The sequence below is a fragment of the Micropterus salmoides genome, unplaced genomic scaffold (assembly GCF_014851395.1).
Source record: "Micropterus salmoides isolate LMB-PRFRI ecotype aquatic unplaced genomic scaffold, ASM1485139v1 Ms_hic_scaffold_2, whole genome shotgun sequence".
NCBI lineage: Eukaryota > Metazoa > Chordata > Actinopteri > Centrarchiformes > Centrarchidae > Micropterus > Micropterus salmoides.
Window position 1 is genome coordinate 1,457,619 of NW_024041150.1, and position 26,805 is coordinate 1,484,423.

The following is a 26,805-nucleotide window of genomic DNA, read 5'->3' on the forward strand; positions in this document are numbered from 1 at the left end:
GCTGTAATCCAAAGCAGAAGTATCATGATTGGAATGATAAAATATCAGACATGTAAAGAGGAGTGGAAGTGTAATGTCCACTTAGACAGTGTCATTTCATAAAAATATACATGGATTGTATTTGAACAGGCTGTGCCAGTATAACATTATTATTGTAATATAATACTTTGAAATCTCTCTCAAACAATGCTTCCTTGGAGATTTTGAAAAGCTCTTTTATTACAACCACTAATAAAACCGATTCCTCTTGGTAGTTTAGTGCTATACAGAACAAAATCATTTTTTATTATTGTTGGATATGCTCTAACAGCCCAAACCACTAAATGCCAGACTTTGCTTATTTGGGAACAGAAACTGCATCGTTGTTGTTCTTGCCTTTGCCTTTAAAGTTAATTTATCGTTCTTTGATTTGGGGGATAGGTTTAGGAGAGCAAGTTACAGGGGTTCTCAGTAATCACCATTATTTAAGAAAAAACAAACAAAATGAAGAAAAATATAGGAATTATTATTGTTCGTAAGCAGCCATTCACGTATCTTAGTGTTCTGATGATAGGATTTGCTGTTGGCACAGAAACCCCCCACAGATGGATTAAAATCTCACTTAGCTACATAATTATAGATGTATTTCTGAAATTCTCTTGTGGTTTTAAAGAAACGGTGATGTTCCTAATATGGGCTCACTAATTGAAGAGTGGACTAAAACATGTAACCAGTACTAAGAAAGTTACTAAGAATGTTTGGGTTTATACATGTATGTATATAAATAACTGTAGGCCTATATATTGTTTTATTTTATATGTTACCATATTTTAATATAGGCCTACACTTAATTATATGTTGTGTGTGTAGCATGAAGGAACTACGCATTTCATTTCATTATGCAGCCTTGTGCTGTATAATGATTTATAAACAACCTTGTATATTTTTGTGTGTGTGTGTGTGTGTGTGTGTGTGTGTGTGTGTGTGTGTGTAGGTACCTGGAGACGTTGCTCCGTCAGGTCAGCAATGGACACATCGCCTATTTCCCCGCCATGAAGGCCTTCGTCAACCTGCCCACAGAGAACGAACTGACTTTCAACGCTGAGGAATACTCCGACATCTCTGGTACGAACACAAACTGTCTTGTGTGTACTTAATATCACTGACAAGTATTGGACAGAAATGACCAGTGATGGTTTGACTGCTATTATTATAAACATTTAAATATGTGTGGAGTTATATGATTTGTGTACTTTTACAGAGATGCGTTCTCTGTCTGAGCTGTTGGGGCCGTACGGTATGAAGTTCCTCAGTGAGAGTCTGATGTGGCACATCTCATCGCAGGTCGCTGAGCTGAAGGTACGTACATACACATCAGACATATACTTGCATACAAAATAAAATGGTAACCTTTTATCACAGGAACGATTTTCTTGCAGAATCCTTTGCTTAAGTAAAAGTACTAATAGGACAAAAGTCCTGCATCATTAGGCTACATCTATTGTTGAAATTGTTCTGTTAAAGTATGTAACCCTAACCCCAAACACTTCATATCATCACTGGTATCATCAGGAAAATGTACATAAGGCATTAAAAGTATTCGATGCAGAAACCGGTCCCCTGTGACTGTCAGATAAACGTAGTGAAGTAAAAAGTGCATTATTTCCCTCGAAAAAAAGGAAGTGGAGTAGAATTACAAAGCAGCATGGAAGAAAATACTCAAATACACATAGCTCACATGTGTGCTGAAGTACGGTACATTGAGGAAATGTGCTTAGTCACATTCCACCATTGCTTTCCAAATTTTGATGTGACTGTCGAAATAATGGGTAAAAGAGTTTGTTTTTTAACAGAAACTTTTGGAAACGAGTTGCTGTCTCTGATCTGGTTCTTTATTATGCAGCATTATGACTGAATAAGGTTGCTTTGACACTAGAGTCTTTAAAAAAGAATAAGGAAATGACATCAACATTAGATCTAATGTTACCTGCTTGTGTATTTCTCTGTGTAGAAACTGGTGGTAGAAAACATGGAGGTTTTGACCCAGATGAGGACGAGCTTTGACAAACCGGAGCACATGGCCGCCCTCTTCAAGAAACTCACCTGTAATCTCTCTCTCTCTCTCTCACACACACACACACACACACACACACACACACACACACACACACACACACACACACACACACACACACACACACACCTGCTGAGTACACAGGCTTAGTACCATTTCGCACAGCTGCTAAATTCTGATATTGTGGCATCTCTTAACTTGATGCCAAATATCCTCTGGATGCCTTGTACATAAATCTTTTATATATTAATATATATCGCACTCAAAAAAGAGTCACGTTGCCTTGTTGGCTCAGCTTACAGTCTGACTTGTGTCAGGTCCAGATGAAGCTTCTTGGTGTTGATTTGAGAAACTGTCTGTATTTACTTGTATTTAAAACCTGTAATAATATTGATAGTTGCTAAGAAGATGTGACTGAAAGGCTCAGCAGAGATCGCATCACAAACATATTTCCTAACTTGTAATACTTCTCCTTGCAATTGAAACCAGCAAATGAAGTTTCCCTCAACTGGTGAACTACAATTGACCCTTCGCTAAGCCACGCCCCCCTTAGTTACTGTTGTCCAACAAACCGTAAGACCTGTCGGACTTTTATCACGGCGCTGCCACTGTCTGTTACTGCACTCCCTGGAGAAATATTGTCTAATTGTTGGAAAAGGCGAGCTCAGAAAGAAGCTTTAGTTTTACAGTTGCATTGTGCATTTAAAGGTTGTATTCTGGCTGTAAAACTGATGTGAAATGAGTAAAGACGGAAGCTAAAGCCTACTGATCACAGAGTAAAAAAGAACCACCGTATTAACTGACTATTGAGAAAGAGGACAAAGACAGTAAGGATCAACACTGTTCCTGTACAGCTGTGTAGGTCTATTCACTATTAAAATCGCTAAAAAGCAGAACAGTAGCGTTATATAACGTTACATTCAGTGGGAAGTTAGCTAGCGTTAGCGAACTTACATCACATTAGGAACAATCCACAGCCTACATTTTTCTGGATTTGTTTTAGGTTTTGAAAAGGGAATAAATCGTACTTCTTCTTTCAACCTCTCCGGGTAGCAACTGTAATTATTACAAGTGTCGGACCTCAGTTAGAGCGAGTCCTATACTGCGATGTGATTGGGCAGCTGCGTATTCGAGGCGTGTCTTAGCGAAGGGTCAATTGTAATTTTAAATAGTCTGATATATATGTACTGTAGTTCACTGACTTTACCTGCTGATTCGTCAGACTGACAATTGTGGCTAAGATGACATATTTTTCTGTTTCTGTGTGTTTATAGCTGTAGACAGTGTGTTGAAGAGGATGACTATCATTGGGGTCATCTTGTCCTTCCGCTCTTTGGCTCAGGAGGCTCTGAGAGATGTACGACACACACACACACACACACACACACACACACACACACACACACACACACACACACACACACACAGCATTGTTGTGTTGGACGGATACAGTTGAAACTTTAATGCTTCTTATGTGTATATTTGTAATCTTTTTTTTTTCCGCGTCACGGCGAACAACGCTGTGATATAATAAGCGTATACCACGGCCTGTCGTGAGCTACTGCTTAAATATACTTGGCTTATACAGATCAATTATGAAATATATATCATTATAAATCAGTTAATGGATTTAATAGTTTTTCTGTTGAAATCATGCTAAAATAACACGAACCGTCGTCTTAAAAAGCAGAGAGACCTTTTTCAAAAGGTCTTTATCTTGTTTAGTCTGCACCACGGTTTTTATTTACAGTTTACACACCGGCCCAAACAAACCGTACTAACCGTGCAAACACATCAGAGCTCGTTTTCACCAGACCAAGCATAAAAGCACAAAATTTCTGACTCTTTCATCCTGAGCACGGATGCTGCATCACTTTCTTACTGGACCATCTCTCTCTCGCTCTCTCCAGGTGTTATCCTGTCATATTCCTTTCCTGGTCAGTTCAGTGGAGGATTTCAAGGACCACATTCCCAGAGAGACAGACATGAAGGTAAAAAAGACTATTAAAGAACAAAATAACCCTCTTAACCTGATGTTGTCCTTCCTCGTGTGCATATATATATGAATCTGTGTCTGTTTCCAGGTGGCCATGAATGTCTACGAGCTGTCATCGGCTGCAGGTTTACCCTGTGAGATCGACCCGGCTCTGGTGGTGGCTCTGTCCTCACAAAAAAGCGGTGAGACACAAACACAAGTGCACAAATCTCTCTGTGTGTAAGGAACGTTGACCTAAAAGTCAGCCTTGTCTGAATAACAAAACGCCATCACTTGAACAGACAGAAGCCAGCGATGTTAGATATTCCATGTCTGAAAAGGGTTTGTGTCTGTGCAGAGAACATCAGTCCAGAGGAGGAGTACAAGATCGCCTGTCTGCTGATGGTGTTTGTGGCAGTTTCCCTGCCAACACTGGCCAGCAACGTGATGTCACAGTACAGCCCTGCCATTGAAGGTGAGCCATGCCCCCCCCCCCCACTCAAAATCTTAAAAGAAGTTACTTCATCTTCAGCTTCAAATCTGGATATCTCTTTTCATCCCACAAATTCAACCATATCGTCATCTTAATTATGTTCGCTTTTTAGATTATTAAATTCTGGTTACATTTTTAAAGGTCAGATAAACACAGTGTGACCTGTTCAACCTTTATTTGTTGCAAATATTTGAGTAAAAAAAATATATATATAATATAGAGTTGAATAACCTTGATATTGAGTGCAGTAGAGTCACACTGTTATAGTGAATTGACGCTTTTAATAAGGTACCAGAGAGATTTGAGAAATTATCAAGACATTGCCTCCTAACAACCTTGAAATGAAAGGCGCCATTGTTAATAGAGCACATTTGAAAAGGATAATGAGTTGTAATGGGCTCCACCATTGTTAGTATGCAGACTGCATATTGGCCAGCAATTGGTTTTCCGACAGCGCATCTCGGTACGTGGCGCCGGTGCAGCCACACCAGTCATTTTGTGAACTTAGAATTACATGCACATGTTTTATATTAACATATTTTTTTCTGAATCTCACATACACACCTAATGGCGATAATCTGCATGAAGTACAAAAATGAAATCCATACTTTCCCTCAGCTGGACTGGTACTTCCTGGCTTTGTGTTGTGTAGTATTTCTCTGCTGTGGAAGTCTTTAAAGAGCCATACTCAACCAGGAGATAATTACATTTTTAAATGCAGTCGATGTCTTCTTGTTCTCTCGCTGACAGTGTGTATTTGCTGCCCCCTACAGGCCACTGTAACAACATCCACTGCCTGGCCAAAGCCATCAACCAGATTGCTGCTGCTCTCTTCACCATCCACAAGGGGAGCATAGAGGACCGTCTGAAAGAGTTCCTGGCTGTAAGATGAAAAGCGATCAGTCTCAGTCGACATAGGATTGTAGTTATTTTCTACATCCTGCTTCTCTACAACATCAGCAGGATGCTAGGCTGTCATTTTGTGTACACAAATTATTTTAGCCATCATTGGCCATATAATTTATATCTCCTGTCAGCCCACAAGGAAATATAGGAAGCACTTTTCTTGTATCACTACTGCAGTTAAAATAAGCAAGCCAAGGTTAACTGCATGTGCACATGGATTGACATGTCAATACTGTCTTTCACTGTCATAACCTAGTTATTTCCTGTATAACCTGATTTATTGTGTGCACATGTAAACATACAGACTGTAGGGGATACACCCTCATTTTTTTTATATGAGTAAAGGACAAGCTGAAATTAGACAAAAAAAAATGTTGGCGCAAGGTAGCTCAGATATGTTGGAATGGAGACGAGTAACATCTTTAATTTTAATGCTTGTATTGGTATGTTGTACCGGTTGTTCTTGGAGGGGATATGTAACCACAACTTCGCCAGTTTGATCTCAGATGGGGGCACTTTGTTGCATGTCTGTGTCACTATAGCAGATGATAAAAACACCATGAAGTACACAGTACAAAAGTAGAATCAAGAGTAAAAAAGAGACAAAGCCACTCATAAAAATAAATAAACACAAATGCCATCTTAGGGCTTGTATCAGAGGTACTGCTGCACCATTAATTCTATGATCGTGTCACAGCCTCTTTAAGTTACTTATAGGTGGCTGATGGAAACGCACAGCGATTCACATTTTATATTGCTGGCATTTTATATATTCGCTCATAACGTATGGGGGGAAAAAAAGAGAAAAGATTGAAGATGAAGATTATCTCTCTTAACACGTTTTTCTGTGTCTGTCTGCATAGCTGGCCTCGTCCAGCCTGTTGAAAATCGGCCAGGAGACGGACAAGATGACGACGCGTAACAGAGAGTCTGTCTACCTGCTGCTGGACATGGTGAGAGAGTGACTTCACACAGTTGGTTCAGCTGGTCCAGATCAGGGGAAAGAAAACGGCCATTATTGTATTTTAGTTGTGGTTCAATTCATTTTACACAATCACTTTATTTACCCACGTGGAGAATCTAATTGCAGTGACTGACAGCAGGTAATGAGTATATTTCTATCTCTGGTGTCACAAAGCGCTCACTAAGATAATAGCTGATTTATAAGCATTATTAGTATTAAGTATACAAATTTACTGCGTATTACAGGATGAGAAAGACGCCTCTTGTACAACACTATTCTGGAAGGTATTACTGTGAAATTGTAGATTTGCGGAATAAAAGCAGCAGCCTGTCTTCACCAGAAAAATGTCTGTAGAGGTCGTCTGTGCAAGCAGCTTCTTATGACCCATATTTACATTGAGGCACTGTCCTCTAGTGGCCGTAGTAATTATGGTTACAGATTCCAGGTATTCGAGACAGTTAGGGTGGATGGACGGGTCAAACACAGGACTTGTGTTCTGTCTTGCTGCTTCAGCTGCAGACGACGCTCTTTTCTGTATACTGGGCTGCTCAAGCGTCCCATAGAGCGACCGGCCGGCTGGGATTTCTCCTTTGCTCCCTATGGTCAGTCTCTTTTGAACGAATGGCAGCGTATACGAGAGTGAAATACTCGAACCGTAGAGCCCTGTAATGATAGTTGGATGACGTACCCGACACAAACGAACCGACCCAGCGAGTTCAACCTCAGTCCGGTTGTTTGGTCTGCACCCGTGACAGCTTTCACTCCAATCCAAAATGAACCGCTCTAACCTGGTAAACACAGTTTGTTTAACCAAATGAAAACAGTTAGGTGTGAAAGAATGGTTTTACATGTTGATATGTTGCTTAATAATTTTGATTGCGTGGAAGAAGGAACCAACATGGTTCTACTACTGATGCGTTAGGAGTGACACTATGAAAATAAAAATATTAATATTTCTGACCATCTGTCTGTGTTGTCTCTTGTGTTTCAGATTGTGCAGGAGTCTCCCTTCCTGACCATGGATCTGCTGGAGTCCTGTTTCCCCTATGTCCTGCTGCGAAACGCCTACCACGCTGTCTATAAACAGAGCATCAGTGCTAACGCATAGACACACACTAAACACGCAGCGAAGGCCTACAATCCTGTCTGCCATCAGAGCGTCAGCGCTCGTATATAGATGCATACACAGCAACAAATACACACTAACAGCATACACTAAATACAAACTAAAAACACTAAACTATGCCTACAATGCCTCAGTGTACTATTCAGACAAAAAAATGTTGACACACTAAACGTGTTTTATTTAAACCACTCCAAACACAGAACAAATAACACTAAACGGCAAAAGGACATAAAAAACACCTACAATTCAGTGCACAAAGATGTCGAAATCTGACGAAATTGGACAAATATGAACATAAACACACTAGCTGGATGAAGTTGGGGGATCAGTGTCTTTACTTTAATCATTGTACTTTTTCATGATGTTGCCAGGGACCATAACCACAGCAACACATAATATACCATATGTTTGGTTGGTATAAAAGAAGAAAAATATATATATAGTATATATAGTTGACACTAAAATATTATTTTCTTTTGTTCCTTTTGTTTTTTCGATGAAAGATTTGAGATTTTTAGTGGCCAGCTGACATCTTCTATGTGGTGATGGGTTTGGATGCTTACTTAGGGAATGCAAATGGTTCTGATGTGATGTGGGTTTTTGTTTTTTGTTTTTTTTTGCGGGTGAGGATTCCTGTGTTGATAATGAAAGACATGTTGCTTGTTAATGTAAGTTTACACTTATACACACACACACTGACAGACATCCTGCGCAGATATAAAACTACAACATTTCACAGGTAACACAAACACACACACACACAGACTTGTATAACATGGTGATGTTTTGGTTTTTTTTCTTTTTCAAGCTAGTTGTAACATGAACATTTTGTGGGTAAAGATATAATATCTGTATTCTACTTTGATGTGAACTGAACTCGTCTGTTTTTAATGTTTTTTTTTGTTATTCTTACGATGACGACAATGAATATGACAATTTGCCAAATGTGTTGACACTAAAAATTGTGTATCAGGGCTTGGAAGTGGTGGAGTGTTTGGGTGTTTATGGGTCATTTTAAGTGTCGGGATGGTTTGGACGATAGACATTCTGCCTCTGCGGGCCGATCGCTAAACATAAGTGGTTACACTAGAACTTTTACAGTGGGAACAAACTTTTAAAAATACTGCAGTAGTACTACAGTAAAGGCGTGGAGCAGGCGCCCCATGCTGCAGACAGAAACCTGGCACACCTGCAAATATTCCTCACAGCTGTCGTTAGTCAACTTTCCCAATTAAGTATTGGTTCAGTAGGTGCTACTCTTTTTCTCCAATGATGTAAAGTAGAAATAAACATGCCAGTGCAAAATATAATTTATATGATCTCTTGTTAAATAATTTCTTGCACCTTCTGAAAATACGAGGAAACTTTCATCTTTATCGAGGGAAATTTAGCTTTTCTGTGTCTTAATTTTTAGTCTTGTACTGCTGGCCACCGACAGGCCCTACTGAAGCAGCAGGGGGAATAGTGCCTTGCTCAAAGGCACCTTACCCCAACAGCTGTTGAAGGTCTACCATCAACATGCAGTGGCTAGATAAATGTGTTAGTAGTAGCTTGTGACCAATTCCTCCACAGAGAAAGTAAATCTGAATTGATCTCAAATCTGGAGCTGCAACATATGCACACACTTGGTGATGTTATTACTGGATCGATAAACTGGTCGATGGGGCATCCTCAAATGATCTTTCCAGATGACCGGATAACGTTTTTGCAATGGTTGTACGGGACCTTTTAAGAAAGACGGCCTCCAGCTAGACAGACGGATGACTTTTACAAGGTGCAGTCTAATTTATTTTTTACATTTTTCGGTCCTCAATCAAGTCATGGCAAGGGCTACATATTGAGACACATACACAAACCATGCTCCCTTTATGCCAGCCCTCTGCTAATGTATAACTAACTCCAGGCCTCCATCTGAAAGCTCATACTGCGTACTACAGAGGACTGTTTAAAAGTTACAATCCAGAAGCAAAGTGAAGTCACATTTGCAGTATGTAGCAGGAATACACTGAAATGTAGTAAATGACGTGTCTACACTTTACAGTAGATTACATGTACTATTTCTACTGTATATTTTAGTCAGTAGTATGCATTATAAGCATGTGAGGACCGATTCACAGACACATTCTGCCATTTGATGTTGAATGGTTGCTGTTTTCTTTCTAACCCCTTTTTTTTTGTCTCTTGATTCCACCATGTAACTTAAATGATATGAATAAAATAAATTTTAGGGCTGTGTCAGACCTGAACTGTGAGTGTGTGAAGGTGGTTCGCGCGCATGGACACGGCTGACATGTGGTAAAGTGAGAACTCGTAAGTGGTAACGCTTTAATTTGAACAGACTCATTTTGATAATTAATGCCATGTATTGTAAGCCCAATCCTTGAGTACATTTCAAAAGGCAAATATTGTACTTCGTACTCTGCTGTGTTTGTTTGACAGTTTGGAGTTAATCTTCAGATTTTACAAATGAAACTTGATCAGTTTTATAAAGTATGAAGATTTAATTACCCAGAAGTAAATAAAGTAGTTAAAATTATCTCCTCAACCAGCTATGACATTAAATGTTTTACATACATCCATAAAAATGGTCCATTAATATGCTACAATACTGACAGGACCCATTCTGACAAATGCATACTTTTGATACTTTAAATATATACTATATACCTATATTTACAGGTAATCAAGTGTTGCTAAAATGTGTTATCACTACTGTTTTACTAGAGTAAATTATTTAAATACTGGTAACACAAAAAATGTCTCAACAGTGCCACTTTCATCACTTAAAAGTAAATTTAACTATTTCAAAATAAATGCATTAATAGCCTAGTAGGTGTATTTGGTTTTGGTGTGAAATTAATCTTACAACACTCACTTAATTGACAAAAGCTAATAATAAATAGTAAAATGCCTTTAGAAAACGGCGACTTCACCAGTTTACAACATCAAATATATTTAAAAAAAGAAAGTGGACCCAAACAATAACTAATACAGGTGTATACATTTATATTTCCCTGTGCATTGCTTAAACACCTGGTATAGGTACCTGGAAGGAATATACACTGCACCTGTTCATTGGCAAGTGTTTATTTCATTTTAGGTTTTACACAAAATTTGTCCCCATTTCATGGCATCCGTAACAAAATGTTCTACTAGAGAAAGCACTGTTAGCATGTGACTGATCATTTACATCTGCGGCGGCATTATGAAACTATTTAAATCCTGCTGTATCTTATAGAGGCCACCAAAAGGGGGCATCCCAAGAAAACACATACCTTAAAACTGGAATGAAGGCGAATCGGTGTTAAAGATGTAGATGTTAATCTATTATGTATAAAATCTATCCTGACATTTTATTGCTGCTTGTGTTTTGTTGTTGTTTTTTTATCACAAGGATATATACTACAGATTAGAAAAATAATCCCCCTACCCTTTATTGACAAAAATACATAGAAATAATCAGATTTATCACCTCATCCAGTTAATTTAAAAATGTAAATCTGTGCTGGTCAAATGTACACTTATATTTTACTTTGCATGTTGCAGAACAGCCTGCTTGATAAATGGCAAATTCTACACTGTGAAACTCGTATTGTTATTTTATCCAAGCTGGAACAAAATAACTAGAACATGCAATCTAACAGACTTGTTTCACACCAGACATTTTGACTTCAGGAAAAACACAGGTGGGACCATTAGCATAAATGTAAATATGTCTGCACATTCCTTCAGAATCGATACTGACAATGAACTAAAAGCTTATGGTAGTATTTATTGCATTACATTTGTATTGTATTCCAGTAGCTACAGTTGCCTATATTTTCAGGTGTTACTGTTTTGTTAACCACCTGTGAATTCCTGGCATTTTGAGGAAAGCTTGAAGAAGGAAGTGACCCAAATGATTAGCCACCAAATATGGTTATCCTGGAGAACAAAACCTGCATTATTTCTACAGGTGAGCCATCACAATAACAGTCGCTAGCTGTCATGAAATACTAACTAGGCCTATGTGAATGTAAACATTAAAGTTAGCTGGTTTAATTTATTGCCATCAACATTTTCATTGTATGTTTTTAATTTGATTTTGAGTAAACTGCTCAGTCAACTGTGAATAAGCTTAAGCTGTTTGCTAACTAGCAAGCAGGTGTAGTTCACCCTTGCTAGGTAGCTATCTTGGCTACACTGGTAGCTAGCAGTTAGCTAGTACACAAATATAAAATTGAACTTAAAGATACCTTTTGATTTTATTTTCAATGTGTAAATTATGAAATGACAGCATCTACACTCTATTTTTGTTGGTTTCTCAGCATCAGAACAAGTTACTCCAAAGGTTTCTAAGTTTCCCGCCAAAAGTGTTAAAATGGCGGCTGCTGTGCGTCTGTTAGAGGTTAACTGTTGCGATGGCAGTGAATTGTTTTCAGTTTCGTTAAAGGGAAAATCATATTTCCACTGTATGGATGAACTAAAACACGGCAAAGGATGGTAAGTTTTGATTGTGTTGAGCATGATTAGGCAACCGTAGAGTCAGTGACAATTTGTGTGGAGTCGTGTTGATCAATGTCTTGTCATGTAGGTGCTACACTTGGATGGATGCCAGAGTGTGTCCAGAATATCAAAGATGAGTTTGCTGGCTCTTTTGTGTTGAGATGTCTCTCCTGGATCAATCGCCCTGAGGGTTGGTTTCCTCCTCATCCTCCTCGGGTACAGAGCTTTTCAGCTTACCTACACAAGCACACAAATGTGAAATTAAACAATATTGATGGGCTTACAAGAAGGCAAAAGAAAACAAAAGGAAAGAATTCAAATACATATTAAATACACTGTACATATCAGATACAGTGGTGAAAAGTAATTAAGTACATCTACTCAAGTACAATACATTCAATTTTGAGGTATTTGCACTTTACTCGAGTAATTCCTTTTGGTGTTACTTTATACATCTAATCAACTACATTTCTGAGGCTTTTTACTTAACTGCATTAAATCTTAAATTACTAAATGACCAAATGACTTTGCAGATTTAGATCAATTCAAATTACAATCAACTAATAAATCATGTATTATTATAGATTAAGCTACACCGCAGAATATTAAATCATTAAAATCAGTTCCACAGGCTGCAACATTAAAGTGATACCATGCTGCACTATTGAGTACTTTTACTTTTGATGCTTTAAGTATATTTCACAAAATAAACCTTAGGAGCTTTTGGCGCTAAAGAGTAAAATTTCACAAAGTCCCTCTATAAATCCTCAATTTTCCAGCTGTTCAGTGGACGCAGCATCGACAGGAAATACCAACAAAATCCAAGAAACGGGCAAAACACCAAAGAGATTATCATATCTATCTATGATGGAAAGCAAGAAATAAATCACTTCAAAACATTTGAATCCAAAGTATTGATGGATTGAAAACACACTGCGTTGTTATGGTGCATCCCATTTGTTTCTTTCCGTCCTCTTCTTTCACGTTTCTTCATCCCATCTGTGGACATTTTGCCTCTCAGGGCGATGTGATAAAAACACCGAGACTAGTGTTGCACAAATCACACACTCATTCACAAACACACCATGAGATTTCAGCTGTTAATGCAGTGACAGGGGATGTTAATCTCCAAACAGTAGGGTCGCACAGATGCAAGGAGGGTCGGCATGTAATGCTATTTATTGCTGCGTAAATGGTACACAAACAAAACTGTACTCTTAACGTTTTAATCTCTTAATGGATGTCCAAATGTTCAGTTTTATCCCCTTTGGGTTTATGCTACATTTTTTAGCTTTCAGACTTGAGTGTATTAATGTCCTGTTGCATAAAAGTGCAAAGACCACCATGAACATAAAGCAATCCATCAAATACTACAATACGTTTAGCATTAAAATGAAGGACTTAAACTAAACAAAGACTTTTATTAAAGTTTAAAGAATAGTCAGACATTCAGTAAATGTTTCAATATAATACATCTTTATTCACAAGCAAAACTTCACCATTACAGTCATTTAAATTTAGACTGATAGTATATTTAACTAAAATCTGTGTGTGTGTGTGTGTGTGTGTGTTTGAAAGAAAGTACAAGCTGTTGCCAAATCAAAACTAGGGTTGGGTATCGAGAACCGATTTGTTACCAGATTTGCAACTGTTTCCATTCCTGGACCATGACGGACCGCAGCAAACGCTCCAAAGTCGGGCTTAGCTTCACTAAAAAAAGAAGAACGACACAGCAAAATGCAACACCTGCAGTAAGGAGATTTGAGGGAGGAAGTAGCTCCAATATGACATATAACAATAAGTCATTTACTTCAACACGGCATGAATCTGGAGGAACACAACGTGTTCAATGTGTTGCAGTCTCCCAGCTACAGTTAACAATAGCAATGTCTCACGCTCGGCTACAAAACACAGGTGAGCTGACCTGAACGAATGAATGATTCCAACATATATTTTTCTTAGATGCGAGTCCCCAGAAATGCTTCTCTAGTACAGAAACGCCTTTCACTTTAATCATGAAGGGGAACATAAAGATGAAGGTTTCCGAGCGCTGGCAAGATCTGTGGTGAAAGGAATCGGAACCGATATTCGATAAGTAAAATCTGAATCGATTAAAATTTAAACGATACCCAACCCTAATTAAATCACACGTTATTTATGTGTAGCTCAAGAGTGAAGCAGTGGGTTAATGAGGTTCAGATGAACAGCAGTGAGCAAGAGTCGGTAAATGAGAGACGAAGAGATGAAAAGTGAGCGAAGGTGGCTATCGGGAGACGGAGTCGGGACTGGACGCTTCCTTTTTGTGGGCACATGACAAATCTGAGAAAGATGGAGAGAGAGAGAGAGGTGGAGGGGTTAATAGAGGATTTAAAAAAGGGGTTAGGAAGATAATGCAAAGCCACAAGAGGGAGAGAGAGAGAAGAGTTAGTGCTGTTAGTAGTCAAAAGAACAACATATAGTGTTATTGTGGAAATGTAAAGAGAGAGAGTTATTAGTAACAGAGTGAGTGTGTGCATTGTTTATTTTTCAGAGATTGTTATTTTTTGCTTTTTTTTGAACATGGTCTTGTGGGCAACAGAACCTTAAAGCTGCATATATCAATTTTAAGTTTAATAACTAACTAGGATATTGTGTTTATGGACACGGAGCAACATTATTCATTTGGAGTTGAGTTTTTATCTGCCTGATTCAATTTTCACTCTCCTCTCAGCTCTTAAGCTGCTAGATGTTCCAACTGTGACTGTCTATGGTTTGGTTTTGGGCAGGTAATGTACCGCAGTGGTGCAATGTAACCAAGTACAGTAAATTTGTGGTACTTTTACAACAGTCTTTGCTTTTTATGCCACTTTCTGCTCCTACTCCCTGCATTTCAGAGGCAAAAAATACTTTTTGGCTACATTTATCTGAAAGCTTTACAATTACTTTACAAATTAAGGTTTTTAAACACTAAACATACGAATAGTTTGCAAAATATGATGGGTAGTTTAGTTTGTAACAAAACTACAGTTTATACAAGAACAAATGTACTGGCATCTCTTTTGATAATTTAAGTTCTCAAATGTGAAGATTAGCTGCTTTTCCTTTTGAATTTTTTTGTAATGGCCTCTGGGTAACTGTGAGCGGAATTTCTCACTATTTTGCAAATAAATAAACATCAATTAATGGAGGAAATAATCAGCAGATTAATCCATCATGAAAATAATCTTAAATTGCAGTGTAGATATAAAATACTTCCACCTCAACCAAGTACAACAGTAAAATCCTGCTTTAACAGTAATGAATGAGAAACAATAATCTCATCATTATAATAGTATAACATTAACATTTTTCTGCATTGAGTACTTTTAATACTTTGTGTATTTTCCTGATTGTGCTGACATACATTTACTTGAGTAAAGAATCAAAATCCTCCACAACTGGTATACAGTTACTTTATCAGAGCTTCTTTGCTGCCTGCAGGTGTTGAAAAGAGTGTAAAGAGACTAAAAACGTCCTTTTTAAAGCTGCAGAATTTTAATTAATCTTTGATTTGGGCGCCACAAGCCTTTCATGTTACATTTGATTCCATGTTATTATAAATAAACATTGGTTAATGCAGTTTTAATTTGTATATATGCAAACTCTTTCTGACAAAACGAAAACACTGAATTAGTGATTTGTGAAAGATTTTCGTGCCCAGCTAACCTTTTCTTTATTGTATATGCTTTGTTTTGTATGTAAATCGTCAGCTTCACCAAATGAAATGTTGTTTGCAGCTAACTGGTAGTATCTTTTTTTTTTAATTATTATTACATTTTAATTAATTTGGATATAATTAAGAAAAAGATTGTCAAGCTTGTTGTTGTCAAGCAAAATATTATAGTGGTTGCTGGTTATTGTTCAGTGTAATTTTGTCAATGAAATTAAACGTGTGTGTGTGTGTGTGTGTGTGTGTGTGTGTGTGTGTGTATGCCAACAGTATACTCCAAATAACCTAACTCCTAAAAGCACTGCCTTTGGTGTCATTTACCACAGGCTGGTCTCTGCCGCTGACAGACCAACGGTGTCATGTTAGTGGTTGCTTGCGGTGTGTTTTTGTCTTACTGCCATGTAATAACTCAAATCGTATATTTCCCTAAGTATTTTCTTTCTTAGTGCTGATCGGAGAAAACAAAATGTGATTTATTTTGGAGTATTCTGCCGGCCAAAGTGTGTAAGTTTTTCCGTCTAAAAACAAGTTTTACCCCCTGAACTGGCGCTCTCTGCCACTCCTCTCTCCTGATTGGCTAACAGCAGACTCTCCTCATTTCCATTGGCTTCCTCTGGCCCATTGTGATTGGCCCACAGGGAAGCGGACGCATAGAGCTGTGCTGTGATTGGGCTCAGCTGGCCGTCTGTGTCACAAAGCCCCGCCCCGAGAAGGTGTTGCTCCACCCCCAGCTGAAGCTCTGAGGAGAGAAGAGCACCTCTAGTGGAGAGATGCTTCAACTACAGAAGGGTAAAGCTGAAATAGCCCAAAATAAATCAAAAATTTATAAACCAAACTAAATGAGAAAACATGAAAGAAAAAAATTAAGCTGATTGGAAAAATAGTTCAGTAGCCTTTCCCTTAATTAACAAAAATAAATATCCCACTCGGCCAGGAGCTTCAGGGGAAGACGCCAGAGAAATTACCTGTAGGTGTTGCTGATTTACTAAATAAATTCCTCTGCCATTAAAACCTTTTCTGTTGTTCCACGGTAAATTTCCCTAGTTTTCCAAGAGAATGAGAACATCACAAAACTGTAAAATGGACCCAAACAAAGACAAACCATAGCTGTTTTTAAGGTAGTAGTTTTCTTATATGGTAGAGCTACTATGAGATATAGAGAGTCCTCCTTCCTAATCCCCTCCTTCCGCTTCCACCCCATGGGATATTATTTCAGATTGGCTCCCTGTTTGTTTTAGGACTGATTTTAAGATTTATTGATTACTTTTAAGGCTCTCCATGGCTTGGCTCCTACTTATAAATTAGGCGTAATTTGAGATCTTCCGGCAGGGGTCTAGCCTGTGTCTAGACTTTGAACTAAAGGGGGACAGAGCTTTTGCAGTTGGGGCCCCGAGGCTCTGGAAAGACCTGCCCAAGGAAGTAAGGCTGTCTTAGTTATATAAAGTTACTATTTATTCTGGACTTTTTATAGTCAATCTGTTTTTACTTATTTATCCATTTTTGTGTGTCTTTTATATCTTGTATTGTCATGTATTTTGTCTTTTATGGTGATGTTACGTGGCCTGTGTTTCTACATCTCTCATCTAAAGTCGTAATGCTAAGCTAACGTTAATTGCTTGGTTGCTACTATCTAGTGTGTGGTTAATCCAACGACCCCTGGTCCTTTCATCACATCATATTCTACTCATGGAAGTTCTTTGACGTTAGCTTCAGTAACGTTAGCTTCAGTCACTGAGAGAAAAAGTTACATATGCAACGTTTGGGTTTGTGGTCTTTCTAATTTTCTTATACTTCAACAGTTTTACGCCAAATTTTCTTGACTTGCAAAACTATAAGTTGACAAGCGTGTAATTCAGGGCACAATTAAAACAGGTTAAAAAAAACTTGGACTTGGACCTCTTGGATCAGTGTTAAGTTCAGTTTGATTTGTAGATCTGTCCGTCCAAACTCTGCATCTGAGCCAGCAGAGACTAACTAAACTAACTAATTAAGGAACTTATTTGTATAGATATCACCTTCAACATGGAAACTAAATGATATAAAACCAAAATGTGAGAATAAAACCCAATGAGATTAATAAATAAAACACTTTTTTTATGATTCTACTGTATGTAAATGCAAGCATTCGGTGCATATAGGCAGTAACTCATGAGGCTAAAAACACACACACACACACACACACACACACACACACACACACACACACACACACACACACACACACACACACTCAGACGGGATCAATAAAAGAAAAGCTTTTACTGGACTTCCTTCCAGCACTTCCTGGAACCAACTCAGTGCATCACTCACTGGTAGAGAGCTCTGCGCGCGCACACACACACACACACACACACACACACACACACACACACACACGTATGTGCATAAACGCAATGCTTTCTTTTCTTTCCCACGAAAACACGCACCTTTTCCTAGAGACTCATTAAAAGAGAGTTCTCAGATAATTTCATATGATAAGTCAGCCTCTCTTTACTTCTTCCTGTGGCCCCTGTAATAGATTCTGAATAATTTCGTACAGGCGAAAATGACAAAAGTCTATTAGAGATAAAAGCCATCATCTCTGATCCCAATAGTATTCACTGTTGCGGAAACAATATTGTACACAACATACACTCACCTAAAGGATTATTAGGAACACCTGTTCAGTTTCTCATTAATGCAATTATCTAATCAACCAATCACATGGCAGTTGCTTCAATGCATTTAGGGGTGTGGTCCTGGTCAAGACAATCTCCCGAACTCCAAACTGAATGTCAGAATGGGAAAGAAAGGTGTGAATTAAGCAATTTTGAGCACGGCATGGTTGTTGGTGCCAGACGGGCCAGTCTGGGAAAAACATCCAGTATGCGGCAGTCCTGTGGGCGAAAATGCCTTGTTGATGCTAGAGGTCAGAGGAGAATGGGCCGACCGATTCAAGCTGATAGAAGAGCAACTTTGACTGAAATAACCACTCGTTACAACCGAGGTATGCGGCAAAGCATTTGTGAAGTCACAACACGCACAACCTTGAGGCGGATGGGCTACAACAGCAGAAGACCCCACCGGGTACCACTCATCTCCACTACAAATAGGAAAAAGAGGCTACAATTTGCAAGAGCTCACCAAAATTGGACAGTTGAAGACTGGAAAAATGTTGCCTGGTCTGATGAGTCTCGATTTCTGTTGAGACATTCAGAATTTGGCGTAAACAGAACATGGATCCATCATGCCTTGTTACCACTGTGCAGGCTGGTGGTGGTGGTGTAATGGTGTGGGGGATGTTTTCTTGGCACACTTTAGGCCCCTTAGTGCCAATTGGGCATCGTTTAAATGCCACGGCCTACCTGAGCATTGTTTCTGACCATGTCCATCCCTTTATGGCCACCATGTACCCATCCTCTGATGGCTACTTCCAGCAGGATAATGCACCATGTCACAAAGCTCCAATCATTTCAAATTGGTTTCTTGAACATGACAATGAGTTCACTGTACTAAAATGGCCCCCACAGTCACCAGATCTCAACCCAATAGAGCATCTTTGGGATGTGGTGGAACGGGAGCTTCGTGCCCTGGATGTGCATCCCACAAATCTCCATCAACTGCAAGATGCTATCCATCAATATGGGCCAACATTTCTAAAGAATGCTTTCAGCACCTTGTTGAATCAATGCCACGTAGAATTAAGGCAGTTCTGAAGGCGAAAGGGGGTCAAACACAGTATTAGTATGGTGTTCCTAATAATCCTTTAGGTGAGTATATATAACCTGCATACCCAAAGGTAAACAAACACAGTTCTACTACTAACACCAATAAAACCCCCAAAATAAATGAACTAATTGTCAAACCATAAAACCAACTGTCTCCAGTGTTACCAAAAAAAGGAGCTTTTAATTCACGTTTTTGGTTGCACATTTCAGCCAGATGTGACGCTCATCCTATTTAAAAGCTGCTATAATTTATAAATAAATGGACATGTGGCGGTTTTAAAAGTGCATGCTGTAATTGTTTGACTGCATAAATTTACATTCTCTCTCCCAACTCGTCACATGTGGACGCTTGGTCAAGACTCCCTGGCGTCTGTTTTTGATGCCCTGGGTACCCTACAAGTGAGAACAGGTTGTATGTTCACATAGATAAAGAGAGGTTGACTTAATAATGAAAAATAACAACTAATCATTGACTCACTGAAAATATAAACATGCTGTTTATAACCCTGACTGAAGAAAACAATAACAGTCTGCGCTATGGATTAACAAGCACTCTTACTGAGTACAAGAGAAAAGGAAAAAGCCACCTTGTTCCTCAAAGCACAGTTTAAGAAACCAAATCATCATGAGTAACCGCCACAGCCCCACCACCGTCCTGCCAGCTGAGCCTAGATCTGAGACTGAAAAATATTGAACACTAAAAAAACAGAAAACAAGAAAAACCAGAAATGGCTACCGCTAAGACAAAACAAGCAGAACTCCCTAAAAACAAAAAGCAAACAACATATAGATACCATAAAAACTAAGGAGGAGACTGGTGTGTGAACAAAACCACCAGTGCACGACATTACAGATCCAGGATCAGAAGAAATTCTTAGTGACGTATGCTGTAATTCTTTTGCATGTTTACCTCTGAACAAAGAACATCCTGTAGTGAGTGAAAGAGCATATGTAAAGAAAGGAAACTGATGCATCACTGCAGTAGGCATTTGTTTGCCCGGTCGCACTTTAAATCAGTTTTGACACTGAATTTCTGAAGGACAACAGACGTTGCAAATAATCCAGATTAAGAGATTTTTTCTGAAAAGTCTGAAAAGACTCAATGAGCAGCTTCTTTCTGTCTTTGTGCTTTCAAGGATCTTTTCACAGGCACTTACAAAAACTTTTCTATCAATGCTGCCATATGGTTGTAAAATAGTTTGTGTTTTAAATGCTTGGATTGGTGTCTTTGTTGTTTCTGGCGTTCTCTGCTTTCCCCTTGTCACCATTTTCCCATTTGGAGGCATTTTAATGGTGATTAATTGTTGTAGATTGCAGAGGGACCTGAGATGCACCAAGTAAACCCTCCTTATGATCCTCTCCTCCAGGGGAAATTGATTTCTTCCACTTTCCTTGCACACAGCATCGTTTTATATGTTTTCAGATATTGGGCACATTTTGCTAAGTGATTGGAGATCGGGCTTAAAATTGTGTTTACCTTTCATGGTGGGCGGGGCGTAGGTGCTCTGCTTCCTCTGAGAGGCATCTGACGCCTGCAGAACAAACAGAAAAAACATATCAGAAGCTGACTTAACACAGTCACGCAACTAGACGATGAAACAATATGTCTGAGCTGTGAACTTCCATCTGCTGTCGAGGTCTTTCTATCGCCCGTCTGTCCTCGTTTACCTGCATGCATGTCTTAAATTGTGGCTTTGCTTTTCTCTCTCCTTTTTATTACTGTTCTGCATGCTTATAAACGATCAAAATAACTTATACTGGTGCACTTACAGCAGACACAAGCTGTTCAATTCAGAGAATTAAGTAAAGCTAAATTTGCAATAAAAAAAAAAAAAAAGCTGACTCACACATCATTGCAACAATTAGTTTCATTAAATGATGATTTAAAAAATATTCTTAAGCCAAGCAATGTACTTAATAATAATGTAATGTAAAAATGATGGATGTAAGGTGGAAGTGATGTTGCTTATGCATTAAAAAAAATAGCCAATAGTAGACAAGATAGACTGTGTTGTCCTTATTGATCTCAACATCAGCTTCACAATCATTTATCTGGCAGATTGTCTGACGGTCTGAAGTTCTCATGAAATGAAGTTCTCATGAAATGTGTGTGTGTATATGTTACAATATTTAGGAACTACAGTAAGGAATTGTCTTATCTTTTCACTGATGATTCACATTTTGAACTGTTCATAATTCGAGTTTAATCAGCTGGTGGCAAAAATAATAAACAGTTTGTTTATTTCAAAAGCTTACATTAGAGGTTGCTGCAGATAAACACACCTGAGCTTAATGTCTCTATGTGTTAAAGTGGAAGTTCATTTCCTAACACTGGTGTCTGGTTCCTGTGACTCCAGCAGATTAGTGTTTACCTGCTGGTGTGTTTCCCCACTTCTCTCTTGCATCTGCATGTATAACAGTACAAACCTGTGAGTCTCCGCTGGCGTTGTGCTGATCTCCAACATCTGCAGGAGAGATGAGACAGCAGCAGTGAGCTCTTTCTGTTTTTACTGATTTGCCGCTATAGCTCAGGTTATGTAAGTTGCTGGCACATCGCCGTTTCCAAATCTGCACGACAGATGTTGTTTAGCCCCAACAAGCGAAAGTTTGAGGATCTAACAGTGTCAGAGGGTCTGTTGCTGATCAGCCTGCTAGTTGAAACCACATTGGTCAGGCTGGGTAGTGTGCATTGGTAGTCTTGTTTCTTCTGGGGCCTGAAGCCGTACCGTGATCATGTCGAGATCAAGCAGCTTTTAGATAAACGCCATGTGATCAGAGCGGCACTGTTCCAGTTTGTAAATAAAGTTTGGCAGTTCCCAGTGCAGGACTTCCTGGAATCAGTGTTTAACAATCACCTTTTTAACACCTGCGGGTGATTATGGTCTGTTTTGTTAAAGGGGCCATTGACTGATGACTCAGCAGGTACTCAGCCAGATGCTGAGATATTTGGCTTACAGAATACATTTTGATCTTTAGTGGATTAACTTTAATTCACTTTCTCGCTGCTGTTGTGTTAAAGCATAAGGCTAGCAGCAATCTTTATTTCAACAAATCGCATAAATAGAGTAAAACAAACAATCTGTTAGTCCAGCTTCTCTGTGGCACTCGTTCCTACTGAAGACGTGAATCTTTAAAAACAGTTCACAAATATATACTTTCCGTTTTTAAGAAAAAGGTTAATAATCTTCTGAGTCAATTTTCCACTGTAGTTTTGGCAAATACTTCTCAAACGGGAGTAAATTTTTTGGGGGACTCTTTTCAGCTGAGGATTAATCCACTTTTTTATTTTCCAGCAGCAGGAACATGGGACTGAGTCAAAACAAACTACAGTGTGTGTGTGTGTGTGTGTGTGTGTGTGTGTGTGTGTTTTTATGGTGATGAAGGAACATGGCACTCTGTGCACCACTGTGACTCCCCCTCAGCTCAGTGTTGATGTTTTGAATATCAGCCATGAACCGTACGAGTTTAAAAACACCACCTGTGAGCTGGAGGAAGATTTTTTTTTTTTTGGGGGGGGGGGCTCTGATGGAAATAAGACAATATCAGAGGATGCACCTTTACGAGAGAGCAAACATGATTCCCAGAGGTTGCCAGAAGAAGTCTGTAAAGGTCCTACATTACTTAATGCCTTCAGAAAGTATCAGCATTTGTTGGAGACAAAATGACCAACTGTTGTTTTCTGAAAATACAGACAGTAATTTAACAGCTGAAGATATAACATCTGCACTTTTAATGTCATGGTGCTCTTCTTTGTTTCAAGGCCAAGAGCGCGGTCACTTCTTGTTTTTGCAGCTGCCAGATGGTTTCTACTCTACAGACTGAATGACAGTGCAGAGAAAGTAACAATTAAAATGCACAGATCAACCATAGAGAGAGATAAAGTATTCCACATTCTTGGGGACTGATTTCTTTCATACAATTAAAGATGCTGATGTTGTGTTACGGCCTGTCCATGTTTATGTTTCCCAACATCGTTGTTTTCTCTTTTTTTACTTTGAGAAACAGAAAATAATGGCTGCTCGAAAACACCTCAGGCACCTGCAGAGCTTTATACAACTGTACTGGAACCAGCTGAGCTGAGCTGAGCTGAACTCACAAAATGGAATCAGGCCGACGATTATTCAATCGGTCATTTCCTGTGTAGAGGGATTTATAAGAGCTGAGAGCCGACACACGCACATACACGCACTTTAGGCATCCATCAGCCCAGTCTGAGCACTGATATCACTTACCAAAAGCTGCAGCGCAAATCTAATAAAAGTTCCATTATAGTTGCTGCTTTTCAGCTCCCCCCCCCTCCCTCTCTCTCTTTCAGTCTCTCTCTCTCTCTCTCTCACCTGTGCCAGGTTGTCTGTAGATCTGCAGAGTGGCAGGAGTTGGTCTTCTGCGACGGATCTGAGGTAAACACACAACACACACACATTTTCATTGTTGCTTCCCTCAGTCCTCTTATCATCTTGAACTTGTTTTCATTGTTACTGTAGACATTAGAATAGATCCTTCTCTGGAAACCTTTCAAGGCCAGACTCACTTGTTGTCTCTGTGCTACACTGTTTAATCCCCTGTAACCACCATTGCTGGTTTAACACCTTTTTAGTGCCATTGTTTCTAACATTTTATCTCTACATATTTTAATTTATGTTTCATAACAGCCCATCTATGGTGAGACACTCTTGTGTGAAAATCCACTTTAAATACATTTTGACTTAACTTGACTACGGCTCCAGTAATTAGACTTTGAAAACACAAAATTTAGCTCACTATCCAAATAAAAGTTCATTAAAAATACCAACGGGGACTAATTGCCCCGATTCTTACGCTGTAAAAACACCCTCCTGAGAATTTGTGTAAACTTAATTAAGAGCATGTAATTAACTGCCTCAATGCTTCAGGCTTTGGATTATTATTCTTAATTAAAAATATAAGTATTCACATACAGTTTTAGTACCTATCTAAAAAGCACACCTTTCCCACATACTGTACTGTAGCAAGTGGCAACATTTACTGTTGTCCAAACATTAAATTTTAGGCTGTAAAAGGACATTTTAACATGTTAAACATGACTTAAACTCCTAGTGAATTACAGGCACTTCTTACAAGGATCGCTTATAAAGCCATTATAACTAATGTTATTGAGTTTACTGCCACGCAGCAGGAATGTAAATGTTAATTATCTTCTGTAAATGCTGGCCAACACATGGACTCCCCAAAGAGCCACAAAGGGGCCTTAACCTGTCACTGTTCATTACCAGCTTCCTTAGAAGTAAACAACTTCCGGTTTCTGTTGACTAAACGGTTCATAAAGACGTCAGCAAAGCAAAGACCAGTACCAAACACTCTGGTCTCACAGGGACTCCCAGATGCAGTGTTTAAGCTTGTATGAAAGACCAGCTTCTGTTTGTTTTTACTTGTAGGAGCAATTCAGAACCAGTTAAAGGGAAATTACACCTCAGATACTCTGTACAAGTTATTCATCTGTAGTGTTCGGTACATTTCTGGACTTAAACCGGCCTTTGTATTGCTCTGCCTTGATTTCCCACTTTACTTGAGATCAGTTAGTTAGTGATAATCCATGTTTCCTTGAATGCCTGTATACACCGTCCCCAAGAGAACGGGCGTAAACCTGTTGGCAGAGATCGTCCGTGACAGGAGTAGGCTACATTTAACGGTCACTTGACATTTCTAGGTAGTCACGTTTACATAACCAGATGATTATGAAGTAAACATGCAAAAAGCTAAATCGTTTGTGCTCAATAGGAGAGAAGAAACTTTTTCTGAAATTTGAAACACTGAAACTTAAAGACTAAATCACCATTGAATGAGGGTTTTTTTTTCAGTGTTAACTAGTTTTATGGTAGGTATTTTAGTTTATTACATATGCTCACAAAAATATTAAACTCTTTGCCAATAGACATGAAAACAAACCAGCCGGCAAAAACACTCAAACGTGTCAAATGCATGGCCATCAAATATGACAGAGCTATTAAAATGCACATGCTGCCACACAGATACACAAACAGCAGTTTTCACAAGATCAACTTATGCACACATGCTGGTCTGCACCCACACACAGAAAATTCTAGACAACATCACAGATTCAGACACACAGCCCCATTCAGCCGTCACATTGGTGAACCCGCACTGTTCAGCCCACTCTGTGACACACACACATGCTCAGATACACTCACATGTTCGGCAGCCTGTGGGTCCAGCTGTCCCTGCAGTGGAGGTACAGCAAACTGGATCTTCTTCGGACTGCTGGGCTCCATTATTACTGACTGAGAGATAGAAAGACGGACAGAAAGAGAGAGAGTGTTTGTTTGTGTGTGTGTGTGTGTGTGTGTGTGTCAAGGAGGGAGGGAGTTAAGAGGGAGGGAGTGGTCTTCTCTTGGCCGACGGGGTCCATTATCACTAATTGACAGACTTAGAGAGAGAGAGAGAGGGAGTGAAAGAATAGTAGCCTAGTCATTGCAGCATTTTCCAAACACATACACTCTGATTCAGAGTGAAGTCATGTAATAATGTCAGAGGTGTTACTTGACTTTTTCAAATCTTGTGATGTTATTTTGCACTGTAAGAACCAGGAAAGTGCAAACAGTGACTACAACTGCTTAAATTGACATCTTTCAGTGTCAAAGTTACACACAAACCTTAAGAGTTTGAGCATATGTATCTTCCTCATGGTTTGAATTATTGTGATGATAGAAAAGACCAAATGACTGATATGTGTGTTAAATAAGAAACAAGGTTGAGAGTCTACAGCCTTGCAGCTCTGTGAGACTCTCTGTGATTTGAGCTGAATGCTAACGCTAGCACGCCAACATGCTTACAATGACAATGCTAACTGTTAAGCAGGTGTTCTGTTTGCTGTGTTCACCATCTTAGGGCCACATGTGTGTACTGCTTTGTTTCCACTTTCAAACTTTTAAAAATGGTTTAGCTGAATGTAAATATTGTCTGATTTATGTATTATTAAAGAGGCCTGAAATTAATAAGGTGAAAAATAGATTTTCATTTGAGTTTGACTATAAATAACATGCAGAAATTATATAGTAATAGTTATGTAGTAAAGTATAACAAAGTAAAGAAAGAAAGAAGTTCTTTTGTCCATTTCCATTTTCTACCCCCTACTCAGAAACCTGCATCTTTTGCCACCAATGACATCAGTGTTTGTGTGTGTTTGTGTGTGTGTGTTGGCAGTTGTAGTGGAAACACTTTGTCTCCGTGGAGACATCTGGAGAGACTTATTGGCTACTGTAGGTGGAACAAACCACGCACACATCATACAAAGAGCCTCTTGTTTTTTTTCATGTGTTTGGAAACTGTCCATCTCTGCTCTGTGAAGGTAAAACAGAAAACATTGCTCTGTTGTCGGTGGCAAACAAGCCCGTGCATTTACCCCTCATTA

General features: G+C 38.9%; 2 protein-coding genes across 6 annotated transcripts in view; one reads left to right on the top strand and one right to left on the bottom strand.

The window, feature by feature from the left end:
- nckap1 (NCK-associated protein 1) overlaps positions 1-9,763 on the top strand; it is a 37,902-nt gene extending 28,139 nt beyond the window's left edge. For all 4 annotated transcript variants that reach the window (XM_038732552.1, XM_038732554.1, XM_038732555.1 and 1 more), the window contains 10 exons: positions 974-1,104; positions 1,241-1,338; positions 1,991-2,084; positions 3,328-3,410; positions 3,964-4,044; positions 4,138-4,231; positions 4,387-4,503; positions 5,295-5,404; positions 6,291-6,380; positions 7,383-9,763. In XM_038732552.1, coding sequence (XP_038588480.1) covers positions 974-1,104; positions 1,241-1,338; positions 1,991-2,084; positions 3,328-3,410; positions 3,964-4,044; positions 4,138-4,231; positions 4,387-4,503; positions 5,295-5,404; positions 6,291-6,380; positions 7,383-7,499 — 1,015 coding nt within the window. In that variant the 3' untranslated portion in view covers positions 7,500-9,763. The remainder of the gene's footprint in view (positions 1-973; positions 1,105-1,240; positions 1,339-1,990; positions 2,085-3,327; positions 3,411-3,963; positions 4,045-4,137; positions 4,232-4,386; positions 4,504-5,294; positions 5,405-6,290; positions 6,381-7,382) is intronic.
- An 825-nt stretch (positions 9,764-10,588) lies between these two features.
- On the bottom strand, positions 10,589-25,742 carry ppp1r1c (protein phosphatase 1, regulatory (inhibitor) subunit 1C). Of its 2 annotated transcripts, XM_038732565.1 has the most exons (6): positions 25,586-25,742; positions 23,735-23,792; positions 21,825-21,862; positions 20,875-20,929; positions 16,226-16,429; positions 13,462-14,321 (listed from the first exon to the last, which is right to left on the bottom strand). In XM_038732565.1, the coding sequence occupies exons 1-6, from the start codon at positions 25,664-25,666 to the stop codon at positions 14,266-14,268; spliced, it is 492 nt and encodes a 163-aa protein (XP_038588493.1). In that variant the 5' UTR covers positions 25,667-25,742; the 3' UTR covers positions 13,462-14,265. The 2 variants fall into 2 exon arrangements, with proteins under 2 accessions (XP_038588495.1, XP_038588493.1); XM_038732567.1 differs by lacking the exons at positions 13,462-14,321; positions 16,226-16,429 and adding an exon at positions 10,589-12,239 and having other exon boundaries at positions 25,586-25,740.
- Between the last annotated feature and the right edge of the window lie 1,063 nt (positions 25,743-26,805).

What these genes read in the sequence shown, in the direction of transcription:
- ppp1r1c (XM_038732565.1), bottom strand. Translation starts at nt 25,666, where the DNA reads ATGGAGCCCAGCAGTCCGAAGAAGATCCAGTTTGCTGTACCTCCACTG. An exon ending in ACCCACAGGCTGCCGAACAT is followed by an intron (nt 23,793 to 25,585) that starts GTGAGTGTATCT and finishes TGTTTACCTCAG; the next exon opens with ATCCGTCGCAGAAGACCAAC. An exon ending in CGCCCCGCCCACCATGAAAG is followed by an intron (nt 16,430 to 20,874) that starts GTAAACACAATT and finishes TTCTCTCCTCAG; the next exon opens with AGCTTCAGCTGGGGGTGGAG.